The sequence below is a fragment of the Buteo buteo genome, chromosome 9 (assembly GCF_964188355.1).
Source record: "Buteo buteo chromosome 9, bButBut1.hap1.1, whole genome shotgun sequence".
Taxonomy (NCBI): Eukaryota; Metazoa; Chordata; class Aves; order Accipitriformes; family Accipitridae; genus Buteo; species Buteo buteo.
In genome coordinates this window covers 32,803,748-32,828,027 of record NC_134179.1, presented here as the reverse complement: position 1 = coordinate 32,828,027, position 24,280 = coordinate 32,803,748, and the positions used below count along the sequence as shown (strand labels likewise).

Sequence of the window (24,280 nt, the reverse complement as noted above, 5' to 3'; positions counted from 1 at the left end):
ATTTTGTGTTTTTCTTTTCTTTATTCTTTTGGTGTTTAGGGAGCTTTTAGAAACATGTGTTTAAGTGGAAAGAAGAAATACCCCTAAAACAGCTGACTTTGAAATGGACTTGTCTACATTTGTACACTTAAAAAGCATTGGGGTGTTCTGTAGTCTTTGAGTATTTGCTTTTGGATGCACCTTATCTCTTTGTCAAGTTGTCCATGAATGCGGTTTCAAGGTTTGCATTACATACTGGTTCTGTGAGTTTAGGAAGACGTCATTCCCTATCTCAGTGCCTTGATTCTGACCCTACACAAAGTTAAAATACATACCGATTTTGTTTGTCCCATAGATATTAGCTTTTCTACTGACCTTAAAATATCAAGAGTTTCTCTGTAAGAGGGTTGTAAATCTTTCATTTAAAACAAAACAAACCGCAGAAAAACCTTCATTATTATCATAGCCCTGTGATTTCAGGAGAGACTACCCCACGTAATATGCACAGCTTGATGTCCTTACTGAGCAAATGGCAAGGTTGTTTCCCTTCTTCTATAAAGTAAGTGTCATGGTGTTAGTGAACTTTAGCTGGGTGTCAAGAAATTTCCCGTAACAGAAATGGAAATGCGAAAAGGAAGTATCAGAAGGTGAAATGCATGCGGACATGGTAAGTATGTTTCTCCCATAGTAACAAAACTTTTCAGATATGTTGGAATCCATTGGTATGTTATCCATCACTGTAATATTTATTCAGCACATAGGACAGGATTCAAATTAATTTAAGCCTTTGTGTATTATAATTTACTTTTATTTGACTTGTTTGCTGTGATTGGATTCTTTGTGCTCCAGCAACAGCTTTGCTTCCTTGCAGCTTTGTTGTTTCGATTTTATTTCCTTCACTACTTGAGCCTGTTGTGAAATGATGAATCTGCACAACAGTGGTCTTTTCCAAGACAGCGTGTAATGATATCCTAAGCACAGGCATCGAATCTCTTTAAGTGCTACCACACAACATCTGTAATAGAAAAGCAATTTGGAGGAGACTAAAAGCCTGTGAAAGCAGGTATCAAGGGTTCTTTACTATGTATGCCAGACACAAGTCTGGAGGTTTTTTGGTTTTGTTTGTTCTTTCCTGTCTAAGAGAGAAATGGGATTACAAAATGACTATTAGGATGCTAGCTGGGTTATTGCCTTTGTTTGTTTGTTTGTTTTAATTGTTGTTGGTTTTGGTTTTGGGTTTTTTTAAATGTTTAAGAGGGGCAGGGAGCAGCAGCTGCCCTTGTCCTTAATCAGGAATCTAAAGCTGCAGCTGCCGAGCACCAGAGGCTTGAATGTGGAAAAGACTAAAGAGGGAAACTTTGAGTGTGTGCATCTGCATGATTGTTTATTAGCCAAATCAGCATCTCCTAACTGTAGCAAAGTTCAGAGCTTTGAAAAAGAATTTGAGTAATTCTGAGATCAACACTGCTGAAATTTTTTCCTCTTTGGTTTCCTTTCCTTAACCATGTGTACTATAAAGCAACCTTTGTTATTGCTGAAGTTTGACAGGTTCATATCCAGCTGTGGAACGGTTTTTTAATTTATTAAACCAGAATTTTTGGCCCAGTAGTGAGGTTTATGCTGTGCACCTCACTAGAATGAAATCTATTGGAAACCAAGACTTAATGCATCTCTAGTTATATTTTCTCGTGAAAAAAGCTTCAAGAAAAACATCTTTTAAGAAGAGGGGATGCTAGTGACCAGTGAAAATAACAAATGTAGATTTGGGAAAGAAAAAAAAAAGTATTAGTGCATTTTTTGGTTTTGTTTTTGTTGTTGTTTTTTTGTTTTGTTTTGGTTTTTTTTTTTAACCAAGTCAAGACACCTGCCTGGAGTGTGTATGTTGGAGGGGTGAATGGTGGGCAAGGCAGAAGTGGAGCTGTAGAGCTAATGGCTAGAGACTGTATTTGGCTGTAACTCCCTCAGGTGACATAAAATGACACTGCAAATTCTTACAGTATTGGAGAATTTGTTGAGGAAAAGTCATGTAGTCTATTCTGGCAACTGTCATGGTTCTGGCTATGGGTTTGACTGTTCTTGCAATGTGATGACTTGCACCCTAAAATCCTTTAGTCTCTTTAGTGCTGTAGCTGGTGTATGTGCATAATGCCTTTTTGCGCTTTTTCAGCATTTGGTATAGGCATTACTGAAGAGTCACAATTTAATGGTACTGGAAATAAACTCTTGTAGTAAATAAATGTTGAACTGTGTGCTCTTGTCTGTGCTGAGGCATTGGGTTTTCTTTTAAAATGGGTTTGTTTCAAATTCAGGTTTTTTTGGCCCTGATTAACACTTAACAGTAGAACTAGTATTATCTAAAAAATGAAATCAGAAAACTATGCAATGGTAGCTCAATTAAAATATTTTATCTCCATGTTTGTGAATTTCAATAATGAAAACTATGCTGTTGGTTGTTTTTTGCGGACTAACTAGCCATAATGCATTACGTGGTGTTATTGCTTAAATTGCTCAGAAAATGGTTTGCGTAGAATACATTGCTTATTTGTTGAGTAGCAGATATCCTCGAGTAGATGACAGCAGTATTTTGTGATATGATAGCTGTACTTGGTGGCTATGACTTGCTACTGCTGTACTCATACAGTCAGTGCTGGGACTTGCCTGGAAGTCTCTAAATATCTTGCGACTGACCTACCTATCCTGCTCTTCCTTGTTTTTCATCAGAGTGTATGTCAGGCATGTCCTGTGCTGAGCCACCTTACCAAAGTCTATCTATTTTCTCAAGTTTAGATTCAAAAGCAAGCATCCAAAGTGACAGATTTACTGTGTGTAAGTGAAAACCGATCTTTTGATGGATGTTTTTGGTTGTTTATGTGGGTTTTTTTTAACTTTTGTGAAGACCTGGCAGGGCTGCTAAGATTAATTGCACTGTACAAAGGCATGAGAAAACAGTGTATGTGTATATAACTTGAAAAATGCCCAGTGCTTTAGAAAAGATCTGTAGTTTATTCTGATAATAGGAAGTTTTGAAATAAGCAAAAGGTGGTATACTAGCTTAGCTGTCAGGCTATCCAAACCCAAATCCAGACTTGAGCGGTAAGCAGGACGATTCAGATACCCGAAAGTTAGAAGGATTTGTAGCACTTGCTTGGCAAGCTGACCAGAAGGGAGAGGCAGCTTCTTCTACAAGCATTTGGTTTTGCCTGCAAGTTGAGCACTGCGTGGCACCGTAAGGAGCAGCTAGTGCCACCTGCGGGAGCTGTGCTGGAACAGGTGGCTTTCTAGTTCAGAGGTGCATATGCCATCATGGGAAGGTGCTGTCACAATTTCCTAGCACTGCAGGAGAGATGTTGGGTTGTTTTCTATCAGCTTGCTGTAGTAGAGCATGATTATATGCAATGTAGGGCTGATCTTCAGCAAAGTTGCATATATAAAAGAGGATATTTTCAATAATACTTATTAACGGTTCATTTTTACAGAAAGAAAAATAAGTCATTAATTATACTAAGTAATTTTATACAACCTGAACTTAAATGACTTGAGTTCAAAAGCTATTGCTTCTGCTGAGCTGATAAACTGCTGTGATCAACGCGGAGTTAATGGATCAGAAGTAAATACATGCATTTCACCAATTAAAACTGACATCTTTCTGCTTAGGCTTTGAACTTATGCTTCACAAGGGTATTTGGGGAGTGTCAGTCAAGGTTTTGGATCTGTCTTCCTCCTCCCAGATGACCCTATGGGCAAGGTTTCCTCTTTGTTTCACTTGGCATAGCAGCAGCATATGTTGTTAAGTAAGGAGTCTTGCAACGTGGTTGGACACTGACCAAATGTTGAGTACATCTCATCTTTTCAAGCAGTTCATTCTATACAAAGTTTGAAGGAGAAGATACTGAGTCATGTTCCCTCCTAGACCTCATATCCTGTGTCACTTTAAAAAATATGCTGTCTTGACTTGCAGACTGAAACAGAGCGATTAGCTGCTGAACTTGATCTTTTAGTAGGCTTGGAAAACCATAACCCAAGCCTTGGGATAGCACTGGGAATGGATTCAGAGCTATTGGAGAGACTGGAGGAGGGAGAAGCTGCATGCGTAGAAGTTAAACCACAGAGGAGCCAGACAGCTCATTCCTTACACTAGAACATTTGTGACGTTTTTCACATTCAAACACAGGGAATTACAGTAAACCAGAATGAAAATGACAAAGGGATTCTTGACTTGGTCTTTGCTTGATGGGAAGGTTAGGTTTTTTGGATTGCAGCTGCAATATGGATGATTAGCTCCAGAAACTAGGCAGAGGATGCTGTAGATTTATGCTGTTTTGAAGAAGGGGTCAGGAGATAGAATGATGTTACTATGATTTTCATCGATGGGCCAAACAATGTGCAAAAGAGATTTGGCTCCTTCGTGCCAACATAGATCAGATGGTCTTGTTTGGACCAGCTCATCTGTTGGTGTAGTTGTCTTAAGTGCCGCTGTTACTGGCCTTTCTCTGGAAAAGAAGGTGCAAGGGTGACCTGGTTTGGGAAAATGAACAAAATGTGTAGCATCTTACAAAAAAACCAGCCAACCAAGCAAACAAAAACAACCCAAACTTGGAACATTTCAGTATGAGTTGATGTGCAGGGGAAAAAAGGCTGGGAGATTTTTGTGGAATTTTGAAGGAGAGGACTGTTGGAGAAGGGAGGCGGTAACTCGCACCCACATCCACAGTTCTGCTGGAAGGGAATGAAAGGAGCCGTTAGAATTCTGTACAATTTTGAAGGAATACATATTAACTTGAAATAACATTTTAATCTTAAACAGGTACTGCTGTGTTACTTAGAAGGGCTGAGGGGTGGTGGTGAATAGGAGCAGCAATATAATGGTTTGTGTCCTCCTAACCTCTATCCTTTCTGTCCATGTAATTTAGAGTTTCTTTCAGTGTCACTTCTTGGTTTATGTGAAAGAATTGTATTAGTGTTAGCATATAAACTTGCTTTTATGGTGTATGTGACCTGGGATCAAAGCTATTCTTGTGGGGTACAGAGCAGCAATGCGTCTGCTCCAGAAGGGATTTTGTAGGCAAACAAATGGCAAAAACTAGATCTGGGACGGATGTCCTTGTTCTCAAACAAAGATATATGCAGTATTTAAAAGCCAAACGTCAAGTTCTGATTGTGTTAATGTGGGTGGGAATTTTGCCGTAGCCTTCCTTGGAGCCTGGAGTTTGTCCTGCAACCTGAGACTTTGAATGCTGATTTTGGGGTTCTGTGAGTGGTTCTGCATTCAGAAAGCCAACATCCCATACCCTTCACCTGAGAAGTGCAGTAGCCTGTCCAGGCTGTGTGTGGGCATCTAAGTGTCCTAGTGTGTTTACAAAATATTTCATGTCAAAAACCCCACTACTATCCATTTTCTCCTCACCCACTCTTATACTTTTTTTTTTTTTTCAGTTACAGCAGGAAGAACTCATCCGAATACTGTTTAAAAATAAACTGGCAGATGTCTTTACTGTTAGCAGCATAGCGTGTAATGTGGAACTTCAGGGCTTCGGTCGTTTTACATATATTGATCTGTATTCATAAAGCACTGACTGTTTAATCTGTAAAAGGCTGCATTTAAAAATGTAATACAGTATTTTAAAGGAACACGCGTGTTGATTGTGAATAAAGTGGCCACAGCAGAACCTTAATATCACTGCTGGTTGTGCCTCTGGAAGACAGGAAAGAAATGCAGTGTCTGTCTAAGGCACTGTATCTGAAAAGTTTTTGAAGAAATCCAACCAACTTCCTTAAATATGATCACTTCCAGCTATTTGGAACAGATATAGACCAGGGGCCAGGGTTTTGACACAAAGGAGGAGGTTCGGGTTAAATTTTGGTTGCTGATGATTGTTGTTCAATATAAATACATAGTTGGACTCCATAGTTACAACTGCAAACAGTCCTATGATGAACAATAGTTTCTTTCAAGCTGCTTGATGCTTTTTTAGAGTACAGCAATAAATTGCTGAGAAAATAAAGATGGAACAGAAGTCTTCTCTCCAATGAATATTTTTTCCATTAAAATTTAAAATTGAAAATCGCGACACTTCAATTAATAGCTGTTTTTAATAACTGGAAACCCTTCATATTTTTTTTAACAAAGTATAGTTAATTTAAGAGACAAGGACTATATTTGTCTGAAATGCAGGTAATTCATATTTTTCCCGAGCAGGCTTTTTTAAGAATATTTTTTAGTCACTGATGTCCTATAAGTTTGAATGTTTTCCCATGAATTCAACTATATCATGCTATTGATTTAGATCCTGTGTTTAAAGCAACTGAGATCTTATTTTTTTCATAATGTTAAAGGTGATCTGCAATTTTTAGCGGCTCAGGATTTTAAAGGCAAACCAATCTACTAGAAGGAACAACAAATTTCTTGAACTGGGACCTCCCAGTATGCCTGTTTGGGTGGCCCTGGCTGATTATGGCCTGTGAAAATGCATGGTCGTACATCTGAATGTTTTTGGTTACTGTTAAAGGGTTTTGCTTAATTAAGAAATGTAAACAGTATGGCTGTGTTTATTCATAAATTATGAATGCATATGTATTTCAAATTCTCTTACTGGGATGTTCTGTGAAAAAGCGCCCAGAGGAGTAAGCAATAGGTAGGAGTGCAAGAAGCAGCTTTCAGTAATGAATTCAGAAGTACCAAGTACCCTGTGGACTGCTAGAATAGCTGTGCCAAAGATGCAGGGCCAACTGAAGCTATATCAATAATTATATTGCGAGAGTGTTTGGAAGGGTCTTGCAAGACTGTTTTTATAAGGTACTTTATATGATTGATCTTCAAATTAGTAGTAGTATCCCAATTGTTTAGATAAGTGGAGCTTATTTGTATAGAAAGTGGGCCAGAATTACTTTATTTTACATTTAACTAGCAAGCTTATACCCCAAATGCTGCTGCTTTGCTGGATTTTACATGCATCCTGCTTGGCCTTACTGCAGAGATTTACTTTCCTAGTCTGATGAATAGTATTTGTCAGAGATTTCCTTCCTAGATTAAAACTAGGAGCTTTATAAATAAATAAATAAAGGAATGCTAAACTTTGACTTCTGTTTTTTGAGTCATTAAAATCTTGGTATGTTACAGAAAGCAAGAGCGGGGTTCTATATTTCTTTTATTTCAAATTTACCTCCTTCCACTAGCTTTGTTATACATCTCAGAGAAGAAAAGAAAAGCAAAATAAATCTTACAAGGATTAAGTTTATCAGGGTTACATGAAGACAAATTTTGGTTACTTGGTGGTATGACTAGGAGTGATGAAATAGGCCTTTTTATCCACAAATGTGGATTATTTTTTTTTAAAGTTGTTTAGTATATTCTGCAATTTCTAGCAACTGTGGAACTGAGTTGCATTAATGGGGGGGGGGGGGGCGTATGTTTTACATCTTAAAATATATGGATTTCCATGCTTTTTAAAGAAGTCACTGAAAATACTGTTCTGTGCCATGTAACTGGACCTTAGTTTTTAGGTGTAATTTTTAAAATTGACAATGCTAGAGGAAAATGTTGAAGGCTCTGTATGGGTCCTGTCATGTTTGCACCTGGCTGAACTGTTCTGCTATGATTAATCTCCTGTGTGATTTAGAAAAAAAACAGGGAACAGCAACGGATTTCACAGACTGTTTCATTGCTACAAACCATTCCGGAGAGTAGCAAGTGTTTCTAGGCAGTGTTCTGAAGATGGCTTTTCTAGGCACAGAGGCTGACTTTCTTCAACCTGTTATAACTACGTTAAGCCTCCCTTGCCATCACTTCTTGTAATGCAGAGCTGCTAAATTGGTCAATCTGTGCAAAACCATTAGCAGGACAGGAGTTTTTAAATTGACTTGGATTATCCAAATGAGTTCTTGAAACAGAGAGCTGTTGTAGCTGTGGAAAGTCTGAACCCTGGTTTGTGTGCAGTAATTGAATGATCCAGCTTTCAGTTTACCACTCTGTTATTAAAAATGCCAAGGTTATTCAACGCCTGTTTGAATCCCCCTTAGTTTTGTGCTGGGAGTGATAGGTCATGTTCCACAAAGAGGGATGAGCACAGGCGCTCCGTTAAATTCCTGAGAAGTGACTGTTGGCAGGTAGGTGTCTTTCTTTAAGTGTAATGCTTTCTGATGCTGAGTTTTGATGACACAAAAGCAAGCTTATCACTTCTTTAGAAGCTCAAGTAGAAAGAAGTGTTGGCCTACTTCAGACAAGGAAAATTGGACTTGCATAAATAAAAATGGGGGCAGAAGGCACTAGGAAAAAAAGTCTTTTTTTTTTTTCTTGCTTGTATTTAGCACCTCTACCAAATGTCAGTAAAGAAGCCCCAAATTATTTCTGAGACTACCTATTTTATGTCATTCATGTGTCAGTGTCATGGTTTATTCTTACTAAATCCAAAACACACTGTACTGTAAGAAGAAAATTAATGCTATCCCAGCTGAAACAGGACAGTCAGTGAGTGACTCCATGAGCATTTTCATGGTGAAGTTTACTTACGTATTTATTTCAATTCTGTGCAACTCAAACCAACCAAAACCAGAAAACAAATACATGGATATCTATGTTTTATTATTTTAAACATGTAGTTTCCTGAATTTGTGACATGAATTTATTTATTTCGAATTAAGAATTTACAGAAAACATTTTCTTGTTTTTTTGATATGAATCACAGAAGTAAATGTTGTATTTATTAATGTGATTTCTTGGTTCAAATGCACTGTGTGATTAACTAGTTCCTATCAACTTTACTAGTAAATCACTGGATAACTAGAAGTTGATTTATAAACTGGTGCAATGTTCACAGACAATATGTAGCGCATCATTGAATGCAGAGGGTTGGATGTGAGCTTGCCAAGTTTTAGAATTGGTGTATTTATTCTAGCCAACTGTTCCATGATGATAAGCAGGATTCTGGGGAGTAAGTTTCTGTTTTACAGCAAATTTATAAAGGATTTTTGAGACCGTTAGGTGTTTTATAGTTGTTTAAAACCTTTGTTGAGGGCACACCTTTTTATTCAGTTTGTGATCCAGCTGTGGTTTATAAACTCATGTGCACAGACCTTCAGGTGGATAAGCATTATTCCTATTAATTTTAGGGAGTTTAGAGAAGATTTTTCCGCTAGTTCCAAGTCTTCAGTATGGATAATGTTGTGTGGATGAAACGTGTTAAGGACAAACTAATTCCTGAGTAAGACCTGGTGGATTTTGTCTTGAGTAGAGATTAATTGGCTGATGGAGAAAATCATACGTGGTAGAGTTTTCATCAGCTAAAGAAGAATTCGTTTGTACCCTAGGCTGTGCTAGTGGATTGTAGCCTCAGATGTGTCTAACATTTCTAAGCCTTTTACATATATGTGAATTAAATAGACAAATATACTTGCCCTGGATAGGGCACCTGAAATACTTTTTGTGACTTAAATTGCTTAAGAAATCCTATGTATTTTGTATAGTTTGGTTTTACTGTAAACACAAGCCCTTTATTGGATGCTAGGGCAGAAGTGTTTTCATTCTAGTGAAATGGCCTGGTGACAGGATTCAAAACAAGCCATATGAATTTGAGAGCAAAGTAATTTAAGAAGGGAACAAAACAAAGGCCATTTTTTTGATGTTCAGTTTCAGTTCTGCTGCAGGGTGAGCCAGGGAGGTCTCTCATAACTCTGGATCTGATGATCATCTAAAATCTGCATGCCGAATCAGCTCTGTTGCCTCAACATTGTTAGAAGCAAGATAATTCGGTGACTTCAGTAGGAATTCAGGCTGTACCGCTAGTACTTCCAGCGCTGTGTGCTCTGTGTAGTGCTGTACCCAGCACTGCGCTACCCGAATTGCCAGCTGAGGAGAAGTCCCTGCCCCACGTGGCACAGTCTCCTTCAGACAGATCATCCTGCTTTTTTTGAATTGTCTTGTCTTAATGCGTCCTATCTAATCTTGAGGCTTTCATTATGTAAAATGGAGTGTCGGTCCAGCTGGTGATGGGAAAGTATTCCAAGGTGCTAAAAAGGAGGATACAAAATCCCAGTCAGTGTGGGTTGGCCACACGTTGGCCATCAGCCATACCACAGAGGGTGCCTAACACTGCTGCAAGAGGAGATGGGCTCACTGCCTTCCTGAGGAGAAGCCTTCTCTTCTCTGACCACTGCTGGGATGGAAGAAACATTGGTGCTCTACAGCGTAGTAAAGCTTTAAGTTAGTGGGATTTTATGTCTAATGCAAGCTGACGTGACGCTCTGCATGGCCACTCTTTCATTAACTTCTGCAGTGCGTGAGTGTAAGCAGCTCTTCCATCCCAGTTCATTGGCCTCTCGCTACAAATTCACTGGGGGGGGGCAGAATATCCAAACTCAAAGACAGAAGTTCACCAGATGTAATTAGTGCTTTCAGTCTACCACTGCAATTTATTAGAGGGTCCTTTTGTGCCTTCCTACCTGGCAGTATGTCCAGGTGACAGTCTGCTGAATGGTGTTGCAGCTAATCTCTAGGGAGTTCTGCTTGTTTACATATCATTCCCATGTTTGTATGTAAGATGACAGCTGAAAATCCATCCTTCGCAGGGGTCATGGGGCAGGGGAGTGTCCTACTGAAACATACTGGGTTTAATGGAGAATGCTTTCTTTGCTTTGTGTCCATTAGGTTTTACTAAGCCTGTGCCTGCAGAGATGCCAGATAAAACACCAGGTGGTACAGAACCTGTCCCCAGGAGTGAAGGTTAGTAGTTTTCTTTCATTCTTTGACTAATTATTGAAGAAAAGAAGCATTGTGATTTTGTGAATAATTTTTGAAGTCAAGAAGTGAGTTTCCCTTACTGGCCTTAAACTTAAGGGAGGGCTGAATTAATTTTATGTGTGCATGTTTATCTAAATAGCAGGAACTTTTAACTTATTTTTGTGTAACCTTTCCCTCTCTCCCTAGCCCATCATCCATGATAGTATTAAAATATATAAAGAGGGGGGAGGACCAGTGGGCTGCTAGGATTTCAGCTTTAGAGAAGATGTCTTGTCCCCTTTTGATAGAGAGATCTTGTTGATGGAGGCTCGTTTTTCATATGGGATACTTAAGAGTCATAGAACCGAAGCTGACCTTTAAGGTGTGGGCTGATTTATACAAGGAGGAATTGAATATGCATGATTTCCACTAAAATCAGTGGAATCCTGAGATACTCAGTCTTTCTGAAAATGAGACCATTTTTTTTCTTTTCAAGGTCCATTAACTTTAAATTCACACATCTGAATTTGGTACTTGGTTTCAGGGAAAATTTGTTCTTTAAAAACAATTGTAATCCTGCTAATTTGAGTCCTCCTTCAGAATCACTGCTGAATGTTTCATTAAAATATTTTATAAAAATTTGCTATTTCACGTGAAGGTTGTGAGGTGTTTCTAACAGTTTTGTGGCAAAACTTGTAGTAGCTCTTCTATAAGCTTGCTTTCTAGATCATTGCTGTCCTCACACAGGGGCCGTATTCATTCAGATGTGTGTTTTAATTTGAATAAAGCTTGCAGCTCAGGCTGGTTTATACTGCTTTCTTTCTAAACCTGAACATACACATCTCAAAATTTAGTTTTAAATATTTGTGTTGCATTTGAACCTCAGTTTTGACATTTGAAAAGCATCAAGGAACATGCTGCAATATTAATTTCAAAAAGCACATCAATAACAGCAGAGAAAGAAATTTCCATGTGAGGATATTAAGCTATGCTTGACTGCAAAAGGCCTTTCTATTAATTTCTTTTTTAAATTTACTGTAAAGCTTGGCGCATGTTACTATGAGAACTCTCAACATAAGAGATGCAGTTACAGCTAGTCTTTCAAAGACTGAATTCTCTCTGATTCGCATGTTGTGTGCTCCCCCTCATAAATAAACCCTTATGCTAGAAGCACTGGGATGAAGTCCAATTAGAACCAAAGCCTACACTCGTGCTGTGAGTTAGGATGTGGAACAAATTGTTGTGTACCTTGCTGACTGCTTCCCTAAAAGTAGCCTATGTGATCACATCTGTGGCTCCTCTCCTAGGTATAATGAAGTCTAAATGTGTTAAAATTACACTGATTACACATGTTATATGTGGAATGTCTTTTCTGGCTGTGGAATGGTGGCAGATACTGCTGCGTTTCAGCTCTCTAGCATCTGAGAGGAGTTCTGGTGAATTGACTGAGACATAGGGATGATGTAATCTGATCAAATCTGGGGAAAAGTCACTGTGTCTGTGAAAGGTAACTTTATTTTCTCTTATTTACCCTGTAAATTTATATTTTAATTTGCCCCGTAAGCAGCTTCCAGTAAGTGAGTTGCAAGGTTTGCTTTGGCTTTACGTCAGGAGTTAGAGAGGGTAGGTCTTGTGATAACACAGAGCTGTAGATGGGTTGGGAGCAGGGGTCTGGGGAAAGGAAGGGGAGAGGATGGAAAGAATCCTGCAGAGCATCGTTAATGATGGAGTCACTGATGGCATCATATGGCCATCAAACAAAGATTGATTCTCCTCCTTATGCTGGCTGTCAGGGACTGGTGCCTGTGAAGAGGGATGAGTGAGGACTGTTAGACACTGAAAAGACAACAGTCTTTGAGGTTAGGACATCCAAGGTGCCAGTTTCCAATCATTTTCATGCTACCTCCATCCCCAAATTAGAAGGTTGAAACTGAACACAGGATTGTTCAGGTCTAGGCACAGGAGAGAGAGGCAGGGAACTGCTCGTTTCATTTAATTTTTGGAAGACTCATGAAGCCTTCAGTGTCTCTTTGTTTCTGTAAACGTGGTTTCATTTCACCAGAACTGCCAACAGGTAAAAAACATTCCAGAAACATTTTTGCAGTTAGGCAGGGATCTAGAAATTGCCCTCAGGATCTTGTTCAGTATCTTCAAGGTTTTTGTGTTTTTCAGTAGCTTCTGATGTCTGTCTGATCAAGCAGACACATAATACAGTGTCCTGCACTTTATCAAGGAAAGCTAAACCTGGAAAGCTTTCAGACACAAAATTTGACTAGAGTGTTTAGGGATACCACAACTAAAAAAAATCTACTCTATGTATGCTTTGTTGTACATTTTGAGGGAATTAGTACAAGATTCCTGTGACTTGAAATCTCCTGTGTGCACAGAAGACACCTGAAAAATGGTTGTCTGGGTCATAAAGAAACCATGCATGTAAGGTTGTATAACTGTTTATGTATTCTCTCACACATACAGTATACGCATGTATATACATATATAGAAACGTGTGTATGTAGACATATAGATAGCCTTAAATCATGAGATGCTAAGGGAGCTGTTCCCATGGGTGGCAGGGTGAGTGTCAGCCTCCTGGGATGTGCAATTCCAGGGTTCCCGAGGCAGTGGGCATGGACGTGGCAGAGCCTTCTCCGGCATGCTGCGCTTCAACTTTCATGTTTGGCCTTTGGAAATAGTCTGACTTCTCCGCATTATTTTTGTTTCCAGATAATATTGACCCTCCCTCCCTCCTTAACCTAATATCTCAGGTTTTTGACCGAGGTATGAGATGACTGAAAAATAGGTAAACTTCTTGCCTGTGGAAACAAGTTCTGTAGGTTTTGAGGTGCAACAGGCAATTTCAGTGAAGCTTGCTGGATTGTGTTGGTTTTTATGACGCTCTTGTGTTTTATAAAGTATTAGCATGAGGGGGAAAAAAGCTGAATAACTACCAACTTGAAACACTTTTTTCTAGATTGTAGTAACACATCCTCAAGTACTTAGATGGATTACTGGTGATGTTGGCGAAGTAAGAAATTCATACAATAAAATATAGCTAATTAAAATTATGAGATAATGCTGAGTCTTCATTTTCAAATTACAGTTGTTATTGTATTCTGTTGCAATAAGAGATTATGAAATTCTTCAAGCGGCTTGTATTAAAATGTGCTATAACAGATACAATGTTTAGTAAGACAAAACCTGGTTTAATCTGGATGCTTTGTTTTTAATCAGTCTTCTGAAATTAATTTTTAGATGTTGATAAAAAAGGTGAAATAATAAATAAAAATGAGTCTTCACTTAGAGACCCGTTCTTATGTCTTGATGAAAATGTTCTACTAAAGACAAACCCTGATACTAGTGTCTTCTAATGATACTAAATCATTAGTGCTGTAGTGAGAGCTTTGAGAGATTTTGTTGGTTTATTCTCATAAATACCCTTACTTTCAAAGAATGTTATGATAACACTTACTGAAAAGAACTGCCAGGCACATGCCAGTGGCTGCTTTAGCACTGACTTATAAGATAAACTTCCATAGTCTTTGATCATACGCATCTCTATTTACTTAGCATTTATACAGTTTACTAGTATGGAGAAATGTTTCATTGGTATGACTGAGTCAGAATTAGGAAGTGAGTGTTCAATTTCTCATGTTTAAAATATCACTGCTACTTACATGCATAAATGTTTATGTGAACTTTCTTAATTATTTCCAGACATCTCATTGCTGCTTGGTTTTTTTTTTTCCAAAGAAATATTCTTGCTATCATTGGCTTAAAAAAAAAAAAAGTGTATTTGTTGTTACAAATTTCTAACAATTAACCTTTCACATTTATAAGGGTTAAGTTAGGTTGAGCAAAGTGTTGGCAGGGTAACTGATTATCTGGAAACTTTTAAAAAATCAGTGTTGCTTTAACCTAGCGGTGCCCCTCCCTGCCCTCACCCACTGACCCACTGCTCCATATACTTGAGTTAAGCCGTGAAGCACACAGACGCAGACAATTGAGAAATGAGTTTCCTGTAATTAAGTTACTGTAACTTAGTCCTTGACTTGAGGGTCCCCAGTGAGTGGGAAGACTATTTGCTTTTCTGCCACCTCTTCTGTCAAACCCTTCAGAGTCAACAGTTACATTTATAAATGTCACTGCTTGCTTTGTGCTATTGCAGGGAAAAAAACCAGGACCTGGAGATTCAGCTGTTGCAAAGATGGAAGTGCATGTATAACACATGTGAAAAATATTTTTCAAGAAGGTTGTGTAGCTATCAAGGAGTGGTAGACAAACAAATTAAAACAAAAAACCCTACCATGATCCACATAGAACTGTTTCTTAACTGTTTTCCTATGGCAGAGCTATTATATTCTGTTTACAATGGATGCATTTAGAACAATGTACTATGTCAATACCAGGAAGTGGATTGAGTGTATTTCTGTTTTAGCTTGCAAAGGAATTAGCATTTGTTCTGCCCGTGTTTGCTGAAAAGTCACTCTTAAACTTCTAGTATAGTTAACCATTGGAAATTAGACTGTGACAGGAGTACCCCACCCATTGCACAAATTCCTCCTCTCCCTTGCAGAGGGGCTGCTGTGGTTCACAGTGACTGCTCCTGGTGGTGTCTGGAGCTGGGCAATTGCTCATCTGCAAAGAAATTTAGGGGAATGATTGTAGATTTTTCATTATGAATTATCTATTTTTATAGGATTAAAAGAGTTGGTTTTGATAGCTTAACAAAGTTTTCATAAAAAAACAAGTGTTTCATCCTGTGGATTGCTGATAATTTTTTTTTTGTCATGATACCTTTGAACAGCTGTTTATAACATAGCTAGGCTTGCTTCAAAGAAACCAGATGATGTCTACCTTAGTACCCATTTGGAAGGCTCCCATGCTCGAAGTGTATGGGTATCACTCAAGTGCTACCTTAGCAGTAGCTTTATGCAAAATGCTTAGAAAAGGTACATGGATGTGGGAACCTTTATTAGGTTTCTCCCGTCAGCTCGACTGGTTGTTTTTCTGTGCCTTAAAAGTAGAAATCTTTGAAGAGAAACATGTGAGGAAGGTAAACTCCCCCAAACTCGTCTTCCTTTCCCCTTTTCCCCTCCATCTTCTTTCATTAAGCAAGAGCCATGACTTCCCCCAGCTGGATCCTCCCTTACTGACTTTGTGGTTCACACTCGCATCCTGAAGGAAACAAATGTTACACCTGGGCTTTATAAACAGCCACTGACAAATCCCAGTGGACAGCAAGCTTATGTCATTGTAAAATATCCTATAGTAACAGCAGTGTTTTTCCTTGCATTGTGTACCTGATGGCACTAGTGGGAGCCTACCAGCTGTTACTGTTGTTGTTCGTGATAAGACTCATTTAGTTTTATAACTCCTCTGACTTATGTTTGCATGCTATTTCTGCCATAATATGTAATGTCGCACAGGAAAACCACGCAAGTGCAGCCATGTATATCTGTAGACTGCCCAATGGGATCATATCCTTCAAATGCAGTGAAGAAAATAGCATCGGTATTTCTACCTCCAAATTTTTCTAAGACTGATTCTTTCGTGGCAGGAATGCCGGGGTGCGGTCACTGAGGTTAGTAAATGCTGCGTGCTGCCTTCTGCGCAGCACTGTTGGAGCTTTCAGCGGGCACGTAGCAATGTACTACCTTGTGCCATGTTTATGGAGAAAGTTGTTGTTACACTTTAATATTACTGTACTCGTTTGAAAGAAATACAAAAGTAAATGGGAAAATAAAGCATCTTTACTAAAGCTTTTTCAGATCTTAAGTGCATGTGAAGTCACACTTAACCATGGTAATAGTGCACTCATAGGCTTAATGGTATATCACTGGACTGAGATGGGCACAAAAACATCCGTGTGCTGGAGGATGGTGACTGCATACTTCATCTACCTGCTCCTGTTCTTTGGAACTAGTTTCCTTATTATTCCTTGCTCCATTCTCTGTTTCCTGCAGCTTCTTGCTGCCTAACTGAAGGGAAGAGATGTTTGGAATAAACCAACTGTGCAATTTTGTGGACAAGAACTTGTGGTTGTCGGATAACGCTAGATGGGTGAATTTCAACATAAAAAGTCTTGGCTATTTACGCAGAAGGTGGTAGATGCTGTGGGCTTCCCTGACAAAGGATATTGTGAATGTTAAAAATTCACGTGAGTTGAAGAGGAGACCAGAGAAGTCTCTGGAAGACAGCTCCAAATAAATGAGCCACTGCAAACCAAGGAAATCCCGTTAGCTGAAAATTGTTCGAAACTAGAAGAATGCTGGGGAAAAATATAGTACATGCTTGCTATGTTTTCACTGTCCCCAGTAATAAAATCTTCCTGTGCTGGGCTATTTTTCCTTACTTAGTATTCATGGCCTCATTTTGTAGCAGCTTTTAACCCCCTGAAAATCATATCTAGAAGGAGGTGGAAGTGTCTGTATAAAGGCAATATCTGAAATTCTTAACCCTAGTGCTTATGAAAGGAGGTGGTGAGGCCAAAGCAGATTTGAAATCAGAAATCTATTGGAAATGGGAGAAAAGCAAAGCGGAAGGGTGATGAGATTGGATATTCTGTTTCTGACTCCTCGCTAACTTGTTGGCCTCTCTCTGCACACCGTGAGAGGTTGGCACATCTTTCTTTGTAACACTGGTTGTAGACTGTTGTCGTAACTCTCTTAAGAAATTTGAGCTAGCTGCAGTCCACCGAAGTTGAAAATTAGCAACAGCCTAAGCAACTGCTGTGCCGTGCAGGTACAGTGGAACAATACTTGCATGGCACTTGCTTTGCTGCAACCAGACTGTGCTCTGCGGTGTGGCTTACATTCTCTGATAGTGTTATGCTGCATTAAACCACAACATTGAGTCAGTCTGCTTTTTTCCTGAAGGCATTTTGATGAACTGCCTTAGTCACTGAGCCACGCTGGTTGGGTCCCACTTTTTCTCGGCTGCCAGCAGGCTGTTAGCTGGATGGGCTTTTGAACTTCCTCAGCGCGGTGGAGGGCAGAGGAGGAGGTTAGTGGTGGTGGTGGTGGCTCCCTTGATGTAGGGCAGTGAAGGGCGGTGAAAGGTAGACTGTTCTGGACATTGTGAAATGGTTGAGTACAGTAAAGCCTACTCCTCTTCAGACGTGAAGATGCAGCTGCTGTAATGTAGTGGTGGTGAAGTCACTGATTACAAAGGTTGGGCTATTAAAACAGGTAGAATAACTTGTTCTTCCAGTGCCAAGTGCTTTCCCTGGTGTCCTGGCAGGCTGGTATCCCACCAGCTATCAGTGTTCCAGTCATCTGCAAGTTACAGAAAGCTTATGTGGCCTGAACTGCTTAAACTTGAGGTTTGGAAAACTATGGGGTTTTTTTATGTTGATGATCCCATGTTTAAAAAATTACTTTTGCTTTTCTGTCTCAATGGTAATTAATTCTTAGCTCTCAAGCAATTAAGTAGTGTAGCACTTTAGTTTGCACTTTTTGCTTTTGTATAAATAAATTGTACATGATACAAAATGATGTATATCATGATTTATAAATAATGTGCATATATTAAATAACCAGTTACGAGTAGTACAAAAATAGGGAGACTAAGTGCGGCTTGCACGAAGCAAATTTGATGTGTCTTGATGAAAAACAGCTAGTTTCTTTAAAGCCCTTCTGAATGCTAATGGTCTAATTTATTTCTAAATTGGTGTTCCAAGTTGAGAGAAATCTAAAACAATTCAAATATTCCTGGAAGAGCAAAGATTCCTTGCTAATGCAAAAGAAACAAGTGGTGTACTAATTTTCTGTGTATTCTAGTGTAAATATACCTCTCAGTTGGATGCTATTTGAAACTGGTTGAAGATGTCCCTCTCCTAACTGTGAGCTTTTTTAAAAATGGTTTACATTTAAGCTGCAAGCTGTAATCTGACCACCAGCCTGACTTAAAGCTGAGTTTCCTTATCCAGAGTAAAATATTGCCAGTGGAATTTTTAACAATATGATTCTCAACTTTATCATATTTACATAAGAAACAACACCACCTCCAAATCTCTCCACAAACAGAGCCTGAAAGTAAAACACAACGATGCCACAAGTCAATTCCCAGCATCTGCCTTTCTGATCGGAACAAAAATTTTAGTGGTCTGTTTGCTTTGCTCAAAATTGCTAGTGGAGGCAGAGGGCAGCTGCGATGGGGCCCAAGCGATGGGACCTGCATGGTGAAGCAAGGCAGGGAGCACCCAGTGCTCCCTCTCCTCCCCAGCTCCTGCCCCAGCATTCTTCTAATGATGGCTAACCCTTAGTGCTCCTTGGTGGGATTGGAGGGGGCGAACATTTCCCTTCTTCATGGTGGATGGCCATCAGGAATAATAAAAGGCGACTAATTATTAAATTTATTAATTACTTTGAGCTTAGCTATGTATATAAAATACTTTAAAGAAAATGATTGATTGAATACACCTTCATAAATAGCCCTTTTTATTTTTGTATCGTGCTTAGCATCTGTCTTGCTTACCATTTTGGAAGTGTGCTGCTGATCCTAAAGAAGCTCTTGCAGGTTTAAATTCTCTTTTCCTGTTTAAAAATAATTTGAGTACCATAATAGTTCTTGGAGAAGACCCCGGACAGAGGGTACGCTTTGATATCTCTGTAATACTGCAGTCTTAGATGTGCATGACCTGGAGTGAAAATATAGAAGTACTATTCTGTGATCACAAATGTTAGCAGTATACTTTACATCTGCTTTTTCTAGGTCGGGAATGACAGCCATTGCTTCTCTTGAGTTTGAGTTAGTGTTTTTTGTTTTGTTTTTTTTTTTTGGTTTGGTTTGGTTTTGGTTTTGGTTTTTTTTTTATGGGAAGGCTTTCTCACCAAACAGAATGGTTATTTTTGTTAAAGCAACTACTATGCATTAAATTACTGTTCTGCGGTACTTAGAACATCCTAAAAAGATGTAGTTATCATGCAAATTGTCATGTTAGAAATCATGATTTAAGGTAGTTTGCTTTGCCACTTTCATCATGGGTTCAGGAGGTGGATTTGTTGTGGGTTTTTTTGTTGTTTTTTTTGGGGGGGGCAGGGGGGTTGACTATCATATATTCTAGGGTTTTTACTGCTCCACATGGTGTTGTGTGGAAACACAAACAGTGGTAAGAACTCCAGACTGCTGCCAACTGCGCAGGGTTAATATACAGAAAAAGAGCAATAGTAACAGTCAGTCTTTCTGTTAGTGTTAATATTGATTTTACTTGCACTAATAGGATGTGAAATACATTTAAATACTGTAAAGTCAAGAGTTTCTTAAATGTAAATCAGCTTTCATCCCCAAAACTGTGCTTTCCTCCCTTTTGAAATTTCTTCCATATTTTATCTTGCTGCTTTATTCAAGTGACATGCCAGAAATCTGTTTTCAGATTCATTGATTTCCCCTCCTACCCAGCCATATTTCTTCCAAAGCAACTTAAAGGACATGGAAGGATAAGAGGCAAAAATTGATTATTTACTACCAGTTAAAGTAAGCTACAACTCTTAAGATAAATTAGATTGTCAAGGTTACATTCTTTCATCTTGGGCTGACTGCAGCCTTAAAACCAAGAGATCCAAAGTGGTAAAAACAAGGATACAAAGATTTTTTTTTTTCCCTTTGAGTTACCAAGGCATGCAGCAGTACAGGTACCTCCCAGTTATTTACCACTTGACTCTGAAGAACTTTGACAGGTACTATATAGTTAGCAAACTCAAGCCTGGTAATATTAATTATCACTTAAGATTTGTAGTGGGTGTTTTTTTGTCTTTTAGTCAATTATATGTCTAGCAGTAATTTCAAACTATGCCACTGACATTAGAAGTGGGCTGAGAGGCCTTGATATATCCTAAATTTAGAGAGATTAATACAGAGGAAAGCTTAGTTGTTAGGTTTTGCTTTTTTAATTGGTTCCCTGTAGTTTAATTTAGCTTAAAAAAAGGGGAAATTGCTGCTTGCTGATAAACCAGAAGGGGAGCTAGCTTTGATGTTTTATGAGCGATAAAATTTTAATAGAAGCTTTCTACGTGTTTTGGAGCGATATGTCAAACTACTGAAGTCCTCTTCTTGAAGAGTCAGCAAGCTGAAGAGAGCAGAAGCGGGGGAAAGGTGGGAGGCTGCTTCTATCGCACTGTATTCAGGTCCATTAGCGGTGCAGGCAAAAGAGCCTTGGAGGGGCTAGATTTAGCACACAGGATGCTTTTATTCTTTAAATTAAAGCCACATTATGCTCTGGTAGCCTCTTTGGTCAGAACATGCTGTAAAACCAATTGTGCAGTTCAAGACATTAAGAGTTACCAAATCCTTTGAAAGTAGTAGCTGTTCTTAGTTGTGGGTTTTGTGGAACAGGGCTTAATATAAATTCCATTACACACATCTTGGCAATGGTCCCCACAACATGTATCTTATAGAATAATTAAAAATGGACACAACTTCCAGGTGCAATACAAAATTTTCTTCCCATATGCACACCAGGTAGTCTGTGCTTCGGATGATGGAACGACTAAAATTGTTTACGGTGGTGAGAGTTTGAATAGAACCTCTCTCCTAGCAAGTCTGGACTTTCCTGGTTCAGGAAAGCCAGGCAATCCAAGTTATTTGGTTCTGTTATGTCTAGTTTCTGTTGAGATAGTAATGAACCACATGCTTCCTCTCAATGTCTGTTTGTTAAGAAGGGCGGTTATCAGTTCATATATTTGTACTTTTCACTGTATAAAAATTTCATGTTGCTGGTTAAATCTTATCTCATGAGAGGGTATATCTTTCACAATGGAAAGCAACATTTGAAGAATCAAGTTATGTACAAGGCTAATCATTAGGGAATTTTCCCTGATGTCTGGCCAGGAGATGGTTCTGTCTGGTCATGTCTGAAGCAAGCCAGCATTTCTAAAGATGGGATGTCCTGTCTTGAATGTTTTTTTAATTAAATATACAGTTCATAGGCAACAGGAAATCCTTTAGGAAGATACGACTCTGCTACGACTCTTCCAGAAAGAAAATGGCTGCATTTCAAGGTTTGTCCCCAATTAGGTTCCCTAGCCAGTGAGACAGTCTTGGTATTAGATCCCAGCCCTAGGTGCTCTGTAATCATTCAAAATGAAACATAGACTGCGCCTTCTTACAGCTGTAAGTATAGATATATGTATAAATGGATTTTTTTCTCATGTATCTCATGTCTTTTAGTAGTTTCTTTTTTCACAACTGAGTAGTAGTAAAGTAAATTATATTTATTTAAAGACTGTATGAATTTTTTGGAAGTCATAGGCTTTCCACTTTCAAAGAACTGACAGTATTAACTAGAGGCACTAGTCTACTCTTATAGCACCTGGCACTCGAATATGAAATTGAAGGTGCCCCAAAGTTGCCCTCCTCAACCTGACCACACAAATATTTTGTGACCTGCTGAAACAGGCAAAGTATTTAAAGACTTGTTCCACTGACAGCTGCTAGCTAGAAAATCCTTCCACGTGACGGAAAGATTTTCTTGAGTGTGAAGTCTGCCATGAACTTGTTGCTCATTTCTCTTTTGAGAAATATTTATGAAGAATGTCCTAATTTTATTATAAAACCATATTCGCTATTAAAGATAATTGTTTAGTTCTGCTGCTTGTCATCCCTTCTCACTTCTGCCTCTCTAAAGAAAAAACTCAGCCCCACATCTCCTCATATACCTGGACCCCACTTCTCCAGACTGGTGTTAACACAGCAGTTTGCTACAAGCCTGGAAGGAGAAGGGTTCTTGCAATTTATGGAGTCATGGGTGAATGCAAGGAGCTATATGGTTGAGTTGTGTTGCAGGACTGGGGTTTTAAGTTGCATCTCAAAATGATAATTTTGGGATATACAAATATAATTATTTGGCTAGCTGCATATTTCTTGTTAACGTTGTGCATTTAATGAAGTGCTCAGAAATATTTCAAGTGTTTCATAAGAGAACTGCTGAAGGAAAATAATGCCTGCATTTCATATGGCTAAGAAGTCTAATGCCATTGAGAACTTGAGTTCTTGTGTTTGTTACAGTTGTGCAACTCTTACTACAGGACCTGGCTACAGCTAGGGTAGCAGGGACTGATGGCTTTTGAACAGGTCTTATGTTTATGCCTAAGGTTTTCTAACAATAGAGTTTGTCTACTGCGCAAGGTTGCCAGGTTGGAAGTGTACTGGGAGTACTGATTTTTTGGCCTACACCCAAAGCTAAAGGGGCTCACGATGATGTGACAAGCTTCATTTGATTTGGAGAAGCAGCAATGGGAACTCACAGTGCATCCTTCAGGGTGCTATACGCTTCTGGGGAAAATGCTCAGTATACCGCTTCCAGAAACTTGGATGTTGAGTCTAGCTTTCCCACTGAGAACAATTGTTTCTAAATACAGCTGTGCCTGTGCAATCTTTTCTTGTGACTTAAACTTTCGTAATATATATGGACGCTGTGCATTTATCACGGACCACAACTTGATCATCACTCCAGGCCTGGCTGGAATCCCCATTATTAATACAGCAGCTCCAGCCCATTTTGCCACACATCTTTCGGACAGATGGAGAAACGTTGATATGATTCGGATCATGCCTTTGGAGTCGTTTTGTGCTCGAAAGCCAACTGTCCCAATGTGTTCCTATGCCTTGTGCTACGCTGAGCTCTCCCGGCCGGGGAGAGGAATGGTACAACCTTATGGGAGCCAGCTTTGGCCCCAGCTGGGGTTGTGTAACCAGGGCGTGGGAGAGTGAGCCAAACCCACCGGAATTACCACGCATTTTTAAGTGCTGAGCCCTCCTTTTTGTGAACAGACTGAAGACAGTGGTTGAGACTTTGTTTGGATGGCAGGTAAATTCTTCCTGTCTGTGCTCTCCCCCAGCTTGATTGCTTTTGGGTGGGTTTTTTGGGGGGATGGTTTGTGGTTTGGTTTTTTTTTTTTTTCATGAGCACTGCTGGGGAGGATCTGACTCAGCTTTTTACATTCTCTTGGTGTTTGTGAATGTACTTTTTTTTTTTAATAAAAAATATTTTTTTCTTTTCTTGTGCTTTTTTTCTATTTTTTACTTCTCTTCCTCTTTGGGGATGCTGAGCCTGTATTTAAATTTTCACTTTTTTGGAGGATAGCTGCAAGGTGGCTTCTGTGGGTCCCTTCTTTGAGAAATGGGGAAATCAAAGTTTTGCTGAATATAGAAATCAGTGTACAAGCTCCTAAAGTTCATTAATTTAAAATCCATGGAATTACTGCAGTGACTGAAGTGTACGATACCCAAAACCAGGTTTGCACCTATCTATGGTGGGAAAATGTCACTGTATTTGTCATTTCTGAATACAGACAAATAACTGCCTTTTATAAAATTGTCAGAGTTTATAGGCATATTTACTTTACAGCTACTTTTATAAGTTATCCACACCCTTCTCTGAATGTGAATAAAAGAGTTGAAAAGGCCACACTGATAATGTCATACCAGGAAATCTTTAATGTGAAATACAGAGAATGTGGCAGGGGGGGAAGCCTGAGGGGTGGGGAAAGTCATATTGAAGGTAGTGTATGAAGGGAAAAAGTATTGCTTTTGCTTCTATGCCTTTTTTTTCTTTTGAGTTTAAAGAAAAATGGTATAACATGGGTTGCCCTT

At 39.0% G+C, this 24,280-nt stretch overlaps 1 protein-coding gene across 1 annotated transcript in view; it reads left to right on the top strand.

Moving 5' to 3' along the window:
• The window catches only part of PLEKHG1 (pleckstrin homology and RhoGEF domain containing G1), a 139,239-nt gene that overhangs the window by 29,089 nt on the left and 85,870 nt on the right, over positions 1-24,280 (top strand). The window contains exon 3 of the mRNA XM_075035988.1: positions 10,619-10,693. Within this exon, the coding sequence (XP_074892089.1) occupies positions 10,645-10,693 (49 nt within the window). The 5' untranslated portion in view covers positions 10,619-10,644. The remainder of the gene's footprint in view (positions 1-10,618; positions 10,694-24,280) is intronic.